At 41.8% G+C, this 16,926-nt stretch overlaps 1 protein-coding gene across 3 annotated transcripts in view; it reads left to right on the forward strand.

Moving 5' to 3' along the window:
- The window catches only part of tshr (thyroid stimulating hormone receptor), a 196,243-nt gene that overhangs the window by 143,928 nt on the left and 35,389 nt on the right, over positions 1-16,926 (forward strand). For all 3 annotated transcript variants that reach the window (XM_028821623.2, XM_028821624.2, XM_028821625.2), the window contains one exon: positions 591-659. In XM_028821623.2, the coding sequence (XP_028677456.1) occupies positions 591-659 (69 nt within the window). The remainder of the gene's footprint in view (positions 1-590; positions 660-16,926) is intronic.

Below are 16,926 nucleotides of genomic sequence, written 5' to 3' on the forward strand. Positions count from 1 at the left end.
AGTGCTATAAGGAAGTCACACAACATGTTACTCCATCGCACTCCACCTATAAAAGATGGTGGCAGCCTTTACTCATTGTCCATACTTTGGATTCTTTTGTAAATACAATGAGGGACAGACCAAAAAAAAAGTTGGTATCAGAACTTTTTCTTTGACTTGTTTCACTTTGATTTTTAGTAAGCAATTGACATTTTAGATTTTTTCTTCTTCTTCTTTTCATCAGCTTTTCAGATCCCTACCTGTTTAATAGTTACAATTTGGTGTGCTCCTTTAATCTGCCTTCAAGCACTTACTGGATTCCCTTGTGAGATACTTACAGTCTAACTTGGTTCAAGTTTCCCTCAAGCTTATAAAAGTCATATCTGTGTATAATAAGGCAACCTTTGTCTCCACTCTCTGACTAACCTGACTTGACCATTGACTTTTAAACTCACAACCCCTGTCTAAAACATATGAAGATGTGTATCAGAATCACCAGAATGCTCCTCTGTTTATGTTTTTATGTACAGTTGTAACTGTGGGTCTTCACATTCTGGAATAATAAATCGTTATTCCATAAATGATATTCCTATTTCTTCTTATTCTTTCAGGAAGCTGTACAACAATGGATTTACCGAAATCATGGGTTACGCCTTTAATGGAACCAAACTGGACTCAGTGTATGAATTTTTTTTTTTTATGACACCAAATTCACTATTTCTGGGACATAGATAGAATTGTATTCTGGGATTCCACTGTTGTTTTAGTTCATCTTTGCCTGATGGTCATATTACATACAGACTCCAAACACACATGCACTAGCCATTACTCAGTGACCAAGTATTGGATTATTTTCTTTAAAAGCAACCCTTGTTTTGTAACTCTTGTTTCACAAACAGTCCTCAGATTGGGGGGACTCAATTACTCAATTATGTTGACCACCTTTTTTTTTGTTGGATAAAACATCTGCTAAGCAAATAAATGTAATCCTATTTGATAGTCAGGCACAGGCTGTATCCTATAGACACAACAGCCACTAGGGGGCACCAGAAAGCTCCAAAACCCAAACACGAATGCTCAGACAAGTCCCGAGTATAAGACAAAGATTTATTTTTAAACAAATACCTCTAAACAGTAATCAAATGCACAATTCTTTGCTCCTCCTCAGTAATGCTCACCCCAGGCGAGTGTTGTATGTCTTTTCTCCAAGCTAAACTCACTTGGACAAGGAAGTGCAGTCTTTTTTCTTGAAGACCCAGGAGTATTTCCAGTGCCAGGGCTTCGCCCTTTGGAAGCACTTCCAAGCCAAACAGTAGGGAGTGTAGCACCCAAAGACCCCAGGATTGTTGCGCCACCAAACTACAACTCCCATGGGTTTAAAAATGGGTACCGAAACCCAGGGGAGCTGCCATCTAGTGGGCCGGGGGAGCACACAGTCTTGAGACTGAGCCTTCCCCAATCTCTCTGTTATATTGGCCTCCTGGCCAGTTAAGGTACTCTCACCAATCCGGCCCATATGTGCTGTCCATTACAACACATACCACAAGTTCTGACTAACTTTGCAGGTTGTTTTACCTGATAGTTGATTAGTAACCCTCAAATAGAAAACAGTTTGCATTACCAATCACATAGCTTATTTGAATCACAACCTGCTGTGATGTGGACAAGTTAGAAATGCAGACCCACTAAGAAAGCTAAAAGAATGTCAAAGCATACTTTCTGAAGAAAGAGATCTGCCATTGTCACCTGATAAGTCAGATACATTACACATCCCTTGGCAGTCACTTGAAATGAGAAGTCACCCATTCTGGCCATACATGTCATCTCAGGTGGCCGATGAACGTCATTCTTGATCCACTGACCTTGGGTGAGTGGAGGCAGGAGGCTCCTCAAATCTGGGCATACAGTAAATGACACCGAGATTTAAAGAACGCAAACAGAAGACCGTCTCTGCAGTGATATGGAGAGGGCAGTCTGGCAGAAGAATGATGAGGCTTTCCCACATAAAACATGTTTGTTGTAGTTATGGTGCATTTGCTCTTTACTGAAAACAGCAGTGGAACAAACTGTTGGAATGTTACTCTCAGTTGTTATTTATTGTTTGTCGACTCATTTCCAACCCCACTACTTCCAATACATGGATATGATTAGGTTATCCCAGCAGCATTGTGTATAAGGCATGGACCAACTCTGGATCAGGTCTGAGTCAATTGTAGGGCACATTTTATCACAATGAGCCATTGTTGATAATTGTAATCTGCCTGTCTTTGGGATTTGGGATGGAAGAGGAATAACCAGTGGAAGCCCACACAGACATGGGAGAGGATGTGCAAAATCCACATAGATGCTGTAGGGCTCCAGTGCTGGAAGGCTCTTCGTTTCATAGTTTACTATTTGAATGAATTAACTCATTTTTTAAAATATATTTTATATTTGGTGAATAACATAGGAGGTACTGACTTGTATCATTTGTTTTTTCCATGGTCAAGAAGCAAATGTTAATTTTTATCAGCATTACTGTGACTACTGCCAGGCGTGCCAGCCTTTCAAAGGCAGCCTGCTATGGTGTGTGGAGTGATCCCTACCAGGGTTTAATTAGCAACAGATTGGCCTAACTGACACCTGCAGTAAAGGAAAGGTGATGGAAAAGTGAGGTAGCTGGGTCGAGCAAGTGAGGAGTTTCAGCAAGAACTTTACACCAGTCTAGTTAACTTTGTGCATACTGAGAGCAGGGGAGGCCTAAAGGAGGTTAATCACATGGGTTATTATCATAGGATGTTCACACCGCACCTACCACATCAGTTTGATCTCCTCCTGGACTTGAATTTATGACTGTGTGACTGTAGCTGCTCGAACTGAATCTTGAGAAGCTACTGTTAGGACTCTGAGAGGGCCATATTTGTTCCTATTGGAATACCTTTTGGTCTCAAATTAATGAGTATTTTGCTATTTGAACCGTGTTATTTATGGTTTTGGCAATATTTCCATTCATTATCTTTAATTATTATTTAGATTTTGCATTGTTTATTCATTTGTTCTTCATTTTGATGGTGATATCATTCAGACACCATTTTGAAAATCTTTTTGCCTTTCATGTAATCGTTTTTCATTGTTATTTTATGGCAGCAAGGATGTTGTGTGCTGGTCGTTAAAGGATAAGTTTGGTATTTTTCAAGTTGAAGTTATTTTTTCACAATCATGGTACATATTAATTTTTCATATAAAAATGTGTCCTAAAGTGAAGTGTTTTTCTATAAATTTTAAAACTACCTTATCTGTTCTTGCAGCTTACAATGGGGCTAAAGGTTACAAAGGTTCATAGGCGACAGAAAAAGCTTTAAAACTTACCGAATACATCTGCTTTGGAGCAGCAAAGGTTTTGATTTAAGAAAACATGCCATCCATCCATCCATCCATCCATCCATCCATCCATTCTCTTCCGCTTATCCGAGGTCGGGTTGCGGGGGCAGCAGCTTGAGCAGAGATGCCCAGACTTCCCTCTCCCCGGCCACTTCTTCTAGCTCTTCCGGGAGAATCCCAAGGCGTTCCCAGGCCAGTCGAGAGACATAGTCCCTCCAGCGTGTCCTGGGTCTTCCCCAGGGCCTCCTCCCGGTTAGTCATGTCCGGAACACCTCACCAGGGAGGCGTCCAGGAGGCATCCTGATCAGATGCCCGAGCCACCTCATCTGGCTCTACTCTGAGCCCCTCCCGGATGACTGAGCTTCTCACCCTATCTTTAAGGGAAAGCCCAGACACCCTGCAGAGGAAACTCATTTCAGCCGCTTGTATTCGCGATCTCGTTCTTTCGGTCACTACCCATAGCTCATGACCATAGGTGAGGGTAGGAACATAGATCGACTGATAAATTGAGGGCTTCGCCTTGCGGCTCAGCTCCTTTTTCACCATGACAGACCGATGCAGCGCCCGCATTACTGCGGATGCCGCACCGATCCGCCTGTCGATCTCACGCTCCATTCTTCCCTCACTCATGAACAAGACCCCGAGATACTTGAACTCCTCCACTTGGGGCAGGATCTCGCTACCAACCCTGAGAGGGCACTCCACCCTTTTCCTGCTGAGGACCATGGTCTCGGATTTGGAGGTGCTGATTCTCATCCCAGCTGCTTCACACTCGGCTGCGAACCGATCCAGAGAGAGCTGAAGATCACGGCCTGATGAATCAAACAGGACAACATCATCTGTAAAAAGCAGTGACCCAATCCTGAGCCCACCAAACCGGACCCCCTCAACGCCCTGGCTATGCCTAGAAATTCTGTCCATAAAAGTTATGAACAGAATCGGTGACAAAGGGCAGCCCTGGCGGAGTCCAGCTCTCACTGGAAACGGGTTCGACTTACTGCCGGCAATGCGGACCAAGCTCTGGCACCGATAGTACAGGGACCGAACAGCCCTTATCAGGGGGGCCGGTACCCCATACTCTCAGAGTACCCCCCACAGGATTCCCCGAGGGACATGGTTGAATGCCTTTTCCAAGTCCACAAAACACATGTAGACTGGTTGGGCAAACTCCCATGCACCCTCCAGGACCCTGCTAAGGGTATAGAGCTGGTCCACTGTTCCGTGACCAGGACGAAAACCACACTGTTCCTCCTGAATCCGAGGCTCGACTACCCGATGGACCCTCCTCTCCAGGACCCCTGAATAGACTTTTCCAGGGAGGCTGAGGAGTGTGATCCCTCTGTAGTTGGAACACACCCTCTGATCCCCCTTCTTAAAGAGGGGGACCACCACCCCGGTCTGCCAATCCAGAGGCACTGTCCCTGATGTCCATGCGATGTTGCAGAGGCATGTCAACCAAGACAGTCCTACAACATCCAGAGCCTTGAGGAACTCTGGGCGCATCTCATCCACCCCCGGGGCCCTGCCACCAAGGAGTTTTTTGACCACCTCGGTGACCTCAGTCCCAGAGATGGGGGAGCCCACCTCTGAGTCCCCAGGCTCCGCTTCCTCATTGGAAGGCATGTTAATGGGATTGAGAAAACATGCCTTCCACGTTTATAAGACAGACTTATGATAACAAATGGAAACTAGAAATAATCACTTTATCCCAGATTGGTGGAACTATTTTTCTTGAGGTAAGAATACTTTTCCTGTTCGCTTGTCTGCTCACTCCCGCCACCGTGGGTGGTGTTTAGATCAGCCTGAAACCAAACACGCATCTCAGGGTGTTTACAGCAATTTTGCCTTTTGAGGAAATGGTTTAAAAATGTGCATATCCAGAATGTGAACATAAACTTAAAAAACAAAGTATTTACATTTTCCATTGACTTCCCTGTGTTCCTCATAACACCTTAAAGTTATGACCTGTAGTGCTTAGGGTTGATGTGAACGCTCAGATGGAAGATCTACTGAAAGGGGACCTATAAGTTTGTGTCACTCATTTCTCTGTGGTCAAGCTGACGAGAAAAAGAAAATATGTTCCTGATCACCCATTACTGAAGCCATCTGCAGTTCCAAACGTCTTTAAGGTGAGTCTTTTCACCACAGCAGTAAGTGAAGTGGGCTGAAATGAAGTGAATTAGAATATTAGCAATGGAAATGTCATTTAGTAGAAAACTGAGCGCTGAGTAGATGAACAGCTCTAAAGTAGGCAGCATGGTAGAACAATTCTTACTGATGCTGCTTCACAGATCTAGCGCTAGGACTTTGAATCGTGTGCTTGGTCGTTGGCCCTGTGGAGTTTGCACGTTCTCACTGACTTAGTGTTATGCTATCTCTCACACATATACAAAAGCCATAAAGATAATATGAAATGGTAACTACAGGTTAGCGTGAGCGGGGTTTGTGCCTGGGTGCGTGTGTGTCACTTGTTCTTGTCATGGGCTGGCAGCCTTTTCTTGCATTTCACTTAGAGACAATCGTCGAGGTGAGGTGTTTTCTATTCAAGTGGCCAAATCTCATGAATAGTTTCTTGACTATTTTATTCCTTTCTAAAGCAACATGCATTCACTGCTTTACAATATTTGTGCAGCTCTCAAGAAACAGATTAATATCCGATAACATTCTTGGCCTGAAGAATGGACTTATTTTTTATGTTTGAACAATTGGTACCCTTCATCCCCATTGTAAACTGCAAGAATAGACAAGGTATTTTAAAAATGTTAAAAAAATTCAATTTAGACGTCAATTTTATGTGGTAAATTAATATATACCATAAATGTGGTGAAGTAACTTCAACTTGAAAAATACTGAACTTATCCTTTAAGGTGGCTGTCATCCTGTGAGCCAACACTGACACTTTGTGTGATGTCTCCAGTCGACTATGTAAGATGACGGTGCTGTTTGCTTGCTGTCATAGTTTTGGATTCTTTAAAGAATAAGCTTTGTGCTCCTTGTTTGTTTTTATTTTTGTTTATTTTACTGTTACTTTTATTTATATGTGTCCTTTTGCATAATAATGGTCAGAGAACGGAGCCATAAGTCATAAGCCAAAAATGGTACACGTAACCAAGAATTAAGCACAATAGAGGGCATAAAACAATTGTCATAGCTCTAAATTCAAAAGCCATGATATGAAATGATGCTATGGCTTTTTTATTTATTTTTGATGACCAGGAATGTGTGGCAATGGCACTTAACTCTTTGAAGGCTGTGTATTTTTTCCACACAAAGCAATGGCTTCACACCAAGATCAGCATAACACATCAGTCGCTGTGTGCTGTGGGTGCTGTCGGTGCCTGTTCGCCATCGCTGGTGGTATTGGCTGCACGTGGAGTTGCTGCTGTTGGGGCTTGACGGCCAGCAGGAATGCGTGGTGGGCTGGATACCTGGCTGTCTTTGTGTGACGCAATCTGATTTGTATCTCTTGTCATCGTACGTGGGTGTCTTTCCAGGCGAACATTGCCATCGGCGCATCAGCTACATGAATGTGTTGAGCATCACAATCAGCTGATGCTGGTACCTCACTTTCATTTTTGATCTCCATCTCCAGAATCAAAATTGGAGTCCGACAATTCAGAGTCTGATTCAGCGATAATATGATAAACGTCATCCACGGAGTACTTTGCTTTGAGCATTCGCTTTGGTCTCTCACCAGACGTCGATGCCATTTTAGAGGCTGTTTGCTCCTTGCTACTCATGCTTGCAGAGGGAATCGAAGTCAAATGAATGAAGCAAACTTTCCTTCGAGCAAAGAGAGTTGAACTAAAATATAACGGCAAATTTTGTCGCAGTTTACAGCAGATTATCGTCCTCTGCCCCTGAATTTCGAGAAAAGTCGACACCCGCCCTGAAAGAGTTAAAACATCAGTTTAGTGAAATCGTGATGCACAACCATCTCAGTATCAGGATATTAGGTCCTATCAACCAACATGGCAGCATCCCTAAAGAAACCAAGATGGTGCAGCAAGAGAATTTCATTTATGTTTAATAATATTAGAAGCACAAGGAAACAAATAATGAAAATAACTACTAAATTCTTTCATCATAATTTTTAAAGGCCAAGGAGCAGTTGGAAAAGACTTAAAATCAAAAGCCAGATCACAACAGACACTGCATGTTGAGAGCCATATGGACCACGTGATGGCATGGAGGTCAGCTTCATAAAGAGCAGAGTTTATCCCAATGTGCAGGCTAAATTGTCCACTACGGCCTGGTCATTCTGGCCCCCTAATCATTCCCTGTCTCTAATTGGCTAACTATCTCTTACCCCTTCACCCCCTAACAGCTAATGTATGGTGAGTGCATTGGAGCAAAATGTCTGCTGTTGCATCATCCAGTTGGATGCTACACATTAGTGGTTGAAGTGGCTCCCCACTCACTGTGTGAAGTGTTTTGAGTACCTTGAAAAGTGTTCTATAAAGGAATTATTATTATTATTAAAGTTGAAAAGGTATGTCCAGTGTCCACAGTTGTACTGATGCATATTTAGTCCACGTTCTTCATGTGACATGTTTTGAGACAGTCACCAATGCAGAGCTCGAAATCAGAACTGGGACAGCAGACACATGTTTCTTTGCACACTTTTCTTATAATATTTTTTCTGTTGCTTGTGCATGATGGGTAGAATGCGAGCACCTGATCTGCATGGTGGATGCACTCATTGTGTTATGGTAGGCTGCCACAGTACAAGGCTTAGTGACTTCCATGTTTCCCCAACACAAGCATTGAACAGTTGTTGCATTGTGAATAGTGCTTAGGAGGCTAACGCATTTTTATTCTTCTACTTGATTAGAATCATTTTACCTTTTTCCCAAGCACCTACTTTCACCATGCTGAAGCTTTATGCCACCAAATTCACCAGGAATATCACAGCAGTTTGCTTCTACAGTGCTGACTGAATCAGTTTCCCTATCTGTGTCAGCATCTGATGAGCACATCACTATCACTTGATTCAACTAAGGGTTCAGTTTCAGTTTGTTCTAAAACTGGCTTTACAGCTTCTCATTTACACACCATTCTATGTTTTGGTTGAGTGAATTGATGTTACATTCTTTTGGTGTCTTTTCTCCCCTTTCTAACTCATCATGAATATTGATCAGTTATCTTAGAGCAGCTTTTCTCAACTGAGGTTCTGTGAGAAATGGTAATGAATAGCAGTGGCAAATAAATAAAGTTGAACAGTGGAAGAAAATAATAAACCTTCTCTAAAAAGAATACATTTGAGTTTGCGTTAGTTGTAGTAACAGCCACTAGGATGCCTGGCAATGCTGTCCATGCTTCACTTATCATACAGCAACTAGCGCTAGTGTCACTTATGAGTTAACTGGTGCTGGTTAGTGCAAACTACTGCAGGCAAGAAACGTGAGAAGTTCAGTTTGTCTCTTATCAATCCAATGTGTTTTCTAGCATGCAGGTACAGTGCATCCAGAAAGTATTCACAGCACATCACTTTTTCCACATTTTGTTATGTTACAGCCTTATTCCAAAATGGATTAAATTCATTTTTTTCCTCAGAATTCTACACACAACACCCCAAAATGACAACGTGAAAAAAGTTTACTTGAGGTTTTTGCAAATTTATTAAAAATAAAAAAACTGAGAAAGCACATGTACATAAGTACTCACAGCCTTTGCCGTGAAGCTCGAAATTGAGCTCAGGTGCATCCTGTTTCCTCTGATCATCCTTGAGATGTTTCTGCAGCTTAATTGGAGTCCACCTGTGGTAAATTCAGTTGATTGGACCTGATTTGGAAAGGCACACACCTGTCTATAGAAGGTCCCACAGTTGATAGTTCATGTCAGAGCACAAAGGAATGAAGTGCTGAAGCCAAAGGAATTGTTTGTAGACCTCCGAGACAGGATTGTCTTGAGGCACAAATCTGGGGAAGGTTACAGAAAAATTTCTGCTGCTTTGAAGTTCCCAATGAGCACAGTGGCCTCCATCATCTGTAAGTGGAAGAAGTTCGAAACCACCAGGACTCTTCCTAGAGCTGGCCGGCCATCTAAACTGAGCGATTGGTGAAGAAGGGCCTTAGTCAGGGAGGTGATGAGAACCCGATGGTCACTCTGTCAGTGCTCCAGAGGTCCTCTGTGGATAGAGGAGAAGCTTCCAGAAGGACAACCGTCTCTGCAGCAATCCACCAATCAGGCCTGTATGGCAGAGTGGCCAGACGGAAGCCACTCCTTAGTAAAAGGCACATGGCAGCCCGCCTGGAGTTTGCCAAAAGGCACCTGAAGGACTCTCAGACCATGAGAAGGAAAATTCTCTGGTCTGATGAGACAAAGATTGAACTCTTTGGTGTGAATGCCAGGCGTCACGTTTGGAGGAAACCAGGCACCGCTCATCACCAGGCCAATACCATCCCTACAGTGAAGCATGGTGGTGGCAGCATCATACTGTGGGGACTGGGAGACTCGTCAGGATAAAGGGAAAGATGACTGCAGCAATGTACAGAGACATCCTGGATGAAAACCTGCTCCAGATCGCTCTTGACCTCAGACTGGGGCGACGGTTCGTCTTTCAGCAGGACAACGACCCTAAGCACACAGCCAAGATATCAAAGGAGTGGCTTCAGGACAACTCTGTGAATGTCCTTGAGTGGACCAGCCAGAGCCCAGACTTGAATCCGATTGAACATCTCTGGAGAGATCTTAAAATGGCTGTGCACCGACGCTTCCCATCCAACCAGATGGAGCTTGAGAGGTGCTGCAAAGAGGAATGAGCGAAACTGGCCAAGGATAGGTGTGCCAAGCTTGTGGCATCATATTCAAAAAGACTTGAGGCTGGAATTGCTGCCAAAGGGGCATCGACAAAGTATTGAGCAAAGGCTGTGAATACTTATGTACATGGGATTTCTCCGTTTTTTTTATTTTTAATAAATTTGCAAAAACCTCAAGTAAACTTTTTCACGTTGTCATTATGGGGTGTTGTGTGCAGAATTCTGAGGAAAAAAATGAATTTAATCCATTTTGGAATAAGGCTGTAACATAACAAAATGTGGAAAAAGTGATGCGCTGGGAATACTTTCTGGATGCACTGTATGTATTCACTCTTGAATATGAGAAGTCTGTATGTTTTCCCTCTCTCCCCATTTTCCAATGTATTTCTTTTGTTTGCTTTTATTTAGGCCGTGTTTTTAAATTACTCTAACAACAGTTTCAGTATTTGAACTTAAAAATTGGCTTTTTTAAATAATAAGCATGCGTTTTAATTTACTTTATCTTATTCTTTTGAAAATTGCAAATAGACGATAAAGTATAGCACTTAGTATTGTTATATTATGTTATACATGTTTTCCTTATGATGTTTAAATTTTATAAATTAAAAAAAAAACTAATAATGATATAATTATTATGCAGGAGTTCCCTAGAACATGAATATTATTTCAAGGGTTCCGTAAGGGCAAAAAGGATGAGAAATGCTGCCTTAGAGTGACAAAATGCATAGAAAGAGTAACAGATTTTTGCAGTATGATATTGTTCACCGCTAGATGCTACCAGAATACTGTTGTGAGAGTTATTCAGGCGTAATGCTGTAAAGAGGATCATTACACGTCACCCCATGGCTGACTCGGGCTAAACTGTAATTACATAGAACTCCAAGCTGGAAACATACTTGGGATTAATGCCAAGGAGGTAGAACAGCTGAGTTACCGGTAGATTACTACTTCAAAACTGGAAAAGAATGAACAGTATTTAATTTAATTTCTTAAATAAATACTTATTCCGCTTTATAATGCACATTGATAATACATTAACCGGAGTATTACAGTTAAATTGAAATAGTAAATATACTGTTAGTTATATAAAAGTCATTTGAGGTGAATAACCGTCAGATATTTTTTGTTGTATTTTTTGGAGCGTATGACCTGTATGACATCACTCATGAGTAAGTACCATAAAGCTGCACATGGAAGAAGCAATCTGTTCTGAAATCAGTGCCTGCAATTTCCATTACCTGACCTAGTGATTTGTTGGATGGCCATAGCAGAGAAGGCAGAAATAGGAAATTGCCGACGGGTAATTATTATTAATCAGAGATATTCTTGGAATGAAAACGATTTAACCTGTACCACTGCCTGTCAATATTTCACCCTATATAATGTGGCTGTGAAGAGCTATAACTTTGCATGTATGGTTTCAAATGGATGTTTCGCTGTTTTTTTGGTTTTCCGAATCCGACAGCAGGCACTTTGTTCTTTGGATTTAAATCAGTTCCACAGAACATGTATGGCTACATCCGACAGCGTGTACCCTCCATGAAAATATGTAACTGTGGAAGTCTGCCCCCGAAGGTACTACCGAGGTAATGCATACACTGCGTTTAAAGTGGGTCTACCTTTAATTTATCCCTAAACATTCTGTTTGTATGAATTCTTGATTTGGGACTTAAAATGTAAGAAAATATTGTGTCGCATAGCAAGATTTTTCAAAAAAGCCTCCACCAAGCAACCCAGTAGATGGACAGAAGAAAAAAGAAGCCTGCAGTGTGACAGGGACCAAGACAGCAATTCATACTTAATTCAATGTAAATCAGTTGAGCCATTCTTGAGTGGTGTCCAGGCAGACACACAGACAGACATTTGTAACTTTATTTATATGGTTAAATGGTGCGACTCAAACCACCTAAAACTGAACACCAGCAAAACCAAGGAGTTGGTGGTGGATTTTAGGAGGACCAGACCCCTCATAGACCCCGTGATCATCAGAGGTGACTGTGTGCAGATGGTGCAGACCTATAAATATCTGGGAGTGCAGCTGGATGATAAATTAGACTGGACTGCCAATACTGATGCGCTGTGCAAGAAAGGACAGAGCCGACTATACTTCCTTAGAAGTCTGGCGTCCTTCAACATCTGCAATAAGATGCTGCAGATGTTCTATCAGATGGTTGTGGTGAGCGCCCTCTTCTACACGGTGGTGTGCTGGGGAGGCAGCATTAAGAAGAAAGACGCCTCACGCCTGGACAAACTGGTGAGGAAGGCAGGCTCTATTGTTGGCATGGAGCTGGACAGTTTAACATCTGTGGCAGAGCGACGGGCGCTGAGCAGGCTCCTATCAATCATGGAGAATCCACTGCATCCACTGAACAGTGTCATCTCCAGACAGAAAAGCAGCTTCAGTGACAGACTGCTGTCAATGTCCTGCTCCACTGACAGATTGAGGAGATCGTTCCTCCACCACACTATGCGACTCTTTAATTCCACCCGGGGGTGTAAACGTTAACATTTAACATTATACATAGTTATTGTCTGTTTTTCACCTGCATTATTATCATTCTTTAATTTAATATTATTTATTGTATCAGTATGCTGCTGCTGGAGAATGTGAATTTCCCATTGGGATTAATAAAGTATCTATCTATCTATCTATCTATCTATCTATCTATCTATCTATCTATCTATCTATCTATCTATCTATCTATCTATCTATCTATCTATCTATCTATCTATCTATCTATCTATCTATCTATCTATCTATCTAAAGAAAAGGAATTTTAATTTAAACGTTCTTTAAGTTTTACATACAGATAGTTCACCTGGCATGGTTTGGTGTGAGTCTCACACCCGCGTTGTGTTTTTGTAGCTTTTGCATTTTTTTCTTTGAGTCATCACGTTTTTTTTTTTGGAACTTCGGTAATTTGCTTTCCTTATCAGTTAATTGTTTTATATTTGTAAATATCCTTTGTTAATCTCTTCTGCTAGTTTAATTATGTTTCCCAATACTTTCTTAATTGTGTAATTTGTAGTTTAATTGTCTTTGATGGTGGCAGGATGAGGCTCCTAATTAGAATACGGACCCCAGGGGCTGTAATCAGTCATCTTTGCAGCATCTGGCAGACTCTGAAAGGATTCTCCGCCACTCCTTGAGTGAATTGCCATTCCATCGTTTTGGTGTCTTTTCTCCCCTATCTAAGTTTTGCAGTCTTTTGGCCATTTTGTTGGGCACTTGTTTGGTTCTTTGAAATGTACTTTGTGTTATAATTTCATTATTGTCCAGCGTTTGACATGTTTCACCTTTTGTGCCAATCTCTGCCTGAATGCCATCTTCTGACAGCTCCTAAATCCTGGTGTAGTTAAGAGTAATTTCCTAAATTCAGAAAATTGATAAAATGTTTTTTTACTCCTGCTCTTAAAAGTAGGACCAACTTTGCATCACTCTGAGGTTTTTGAGCCAATTAGGACCATTTTCCTACACTGACACACTTGATAAATACGATCACAGTTCATATTCATGTTTCATCTGGTTTTGTAGCTAATCTGTGCAAAAGAAGAGTGGAATGATGTTGAGTTAATAAAGGTTAAAGCACGTAGTGTGCGTGCTGACTAGCACTGAAGAGCCTTCCCTTCTTTAGACTGAAGGGATTGCTCCCACGTGGCGGATCCCAAATTGTTTTGCACTGAGGGCCCCATTGTGAAAGTAAAAGATATGGAGGACCACCTGCGACTAACAACCACTGATTACCATAAACTCCACATTATAATTATCACATTCTTTGTCTACATGAGAAAGTCATGTAGTGTGACGAGGGCCTAAGCCAGCATATAAAGATTCATGTAACACATTTTTTAGCCTTAAAGCCTCTGATGTTTCCACTGCCTCAACTACTCTAGCACTCCAATATAAGTTATCTTTTTCTTTTTTTAAACAGGCAGAGGTTTGGTTTCACAGTATGCTCTATAAAAGTAGGCAAACCATCTTGTCCTAGAGTGAAATGGTGCCCCATCTAGGAATAGTTCCTAGCTTCTGCTCCATGATGTTAGGATGAGCCATGGCTATTTGCTGCCCTGAATTAGATACTTGAGTTCAGAAAATGGCTGACTAGCTGGATACGTTATCTCTATTGATAAAGATTAGGAATGCAGACTCCAAAAGACACATAAATTGAGGAATGTATGCAGTTAATGGTTCATAAATAAACAAATATCAGCTTAAAATGAAGGCTCGGTTATTTTTGGAACTGCTTCAGGAAAGATCTCTGCATTACCAGGAAGTTCTTTTTGATTCTCTGGAAGTTAAATTACATGGTAAACCGTAAACCAAAGTCCATCTCTGTGTGGAAGTTCAATATTTCCTCTGCGTGACACATTCTCTCTTAGGAACACACCTACAGTGAACATAATGTCTTGGAGCTATTCCAGATCCCTCCTGAAAATGGGCTGATATGGGCAGAGCAGTGTGACGCTGCTTGGATTCAGAAAGTCTTAAGCATGGCTGGATGGGAAAAATAAATGTCATAAATACAGTAGTTAAATTCAGGTCAAATCCCTCTGACAGGATCTCTGGGAAATTTGTGAATTTCCCCTTGGGATTAATAAAGTATCTATCTATCTATAAATGTCCGCTTTGACTCCAGCTTCCAAAGAAGCACACACACCCACAAACGGCAACCACATCACCTCAAATGCCACCTTCCCGACGACACTGCAAGCGATGACTCATTCACCCCTCTTACTACATCCTAGTGCTGTACCTTCTATGGCCACGACGATCACAGGTCCTCAAATGATGAATGCACTCATCTCCGCTGCTCTGTGTCAAAGGTCCTGGTGTCCTTCACCCCGAACTCGTGCTCTGTGTCAAAGGCCCTGGTGTCCTTCACCCCGAACTCAGCCACAACTTTATGCTCCTTCACTGCAACCTCCCATAGGTCCGCAGAGAACTCACTCTGCCACCTCTGACTGGTACCTGCAGAGCACAATCTGATTCCATGTCCACAATTCTTCCCTGCCTCCATGATCCTTTTGCAGGTTCTACATTTCATCATGCTAAAGGAAACTTCCTAAGTGCCTCCGGAGCTGCCCTCAATGCAGACGTTCCAAACACTTTTCTCCAAATCCAGCCTCTCCCCTTTCATTCTCCTGCTCTAGTTATCCTAGGCAATGTGGGCGTTGACCCGGTTAACTCTCGGTGCAACCAATGAGAAGTGGCTATACTGATCTTTCAACTGCATGTGCCTCTTTACAAGCCTCCTTCCTCATCAGCTGCACTGTGTCTTTCCCTGCACCACCTCGATGCACAGGGCAGTGGCAGTGTTTTTTTTTTTTTAACTGACTCCATGACACAGAGGGTCAAAGCTAACATCCCATATTGTCAGTGTTTAAATCTTCAATTTTGTATTTTTTAATTTTACGTTTCACTATTTTTCCCAATCGATTTACCTTAATTTTGTGAATGGTCAGATTTTTTGACAGCTTTTCTTCACCTTTGGTAACAATCATAGGAACTGCAGGGTTAGTTTTTCTGTGTAAAGATGTCTGCCAGAGTTAGAACTTTCATATTCATCTGACTACTCTGTTTGACTGTCCATAAAACATCTCCGCTGCTTGTAATCTGCAGGTCTTTGGAATTTGGGATAGAAGATGGAATAACTAGAGGAAGCTCACACAGATGTCGGGAAAATTGCCAAAATCCACATAGACACTCTAGGACTCCAATGCTTGAAGGCTCTTCATTTCATAAGTTACTATTTGAATGAATCATCTCATTTTTTTAATACTTTTCATATCTGGCGAATAACATAGGAAATACTGACTTGTATAATTTGTTTTTTCTATGATGACGTCATCTGCCAATCTCTATTAGTGTTAGAATTCCAACATTCGTTTGACTACTTTATTTGACTGTCCATAAAACATGTCTGCAGCTTGAATTCTAACCTGTCCGAACTGCTAGATGAAGTTTATCTAACCCATAAACCTTTCTATGTTCTTCTAGTACACCCAATTATCACTGTTGTTATGTGTCTAATCAATACATACTATACTAATCAATACAGTGGCAAGAATAAGTATGTCAGCCCTTTGGAAAAAACTAGATACAAGGAATGTTCAAAAAGTTTCCTCACTTTTATATTTTCGTTGGAAACGGTGAAGATGGGAGGAGTAGTAATTGGGCATTAAAACATTGGTACGACGCTGGGAAAACTGCATCGCAAATGAAGGTGACTATGTAGAAAAGTGATGTGATTTGTTTTTGAAATTCTTTATAAATAGAGTTTTAAAAAAGTGCGGAAACTCGTAAATAAAATATGTAAGAGGGAAGTATAACAGTGGAGAGGTCTGTGCTAGGAGTGACGGATGCATTGAAGGTTGAAGGTGGGATTACATCAAGGATCGGCTCTGAGCCCTTTCTTATTTGCAATGGTGATGGACAGGTTGACAGACGAGATTAGACAGGAGTCCCCGTAGACTGTGATGTTTGCTGATGACATTGTGATCTGTAGCAAGAGGGGGGACCAGGTTGAGAAGACCCTGGAGAGTTGGAGATCTGCTCTAGAGAGGAGAGGAATGAAGGTCAGTAGGAACAACATAGAATACATGTGTGTGAATGAGAGGGAGGTCAGTGGAATGGTGAGGATGCAGAGAGTAGAGTTGGTGAAGGTGGATGAGTTTAAATACTTGGGACTAACAGTACAGAGTAATGGGGATTGTGGAAGAGAGGTGAAAAAGAGAGTGCAGGCAGGGTGGAATGGGTGGAGAAGAGTGTCAGGAGTGATTTGTGACAGATGGATATCAGCAAGAGTGAAAGGGAAGGTCTACAGGA

The sequence above is a fragment of the Erpetoichthys calabaricus genome, chromosome 16 (genome assembly GCF_900747795.2).
Source record: "Erpetoichthys calabaricus chromosome 16, fErpCal1.3, whole genome shotgun sequence".
NCBI lineage: Eukaryota > Metazoa > Chordata > Cladistia > Polypteriformes > Polypteridae > Erpetoichthys > Erpetoichthys calabaricus.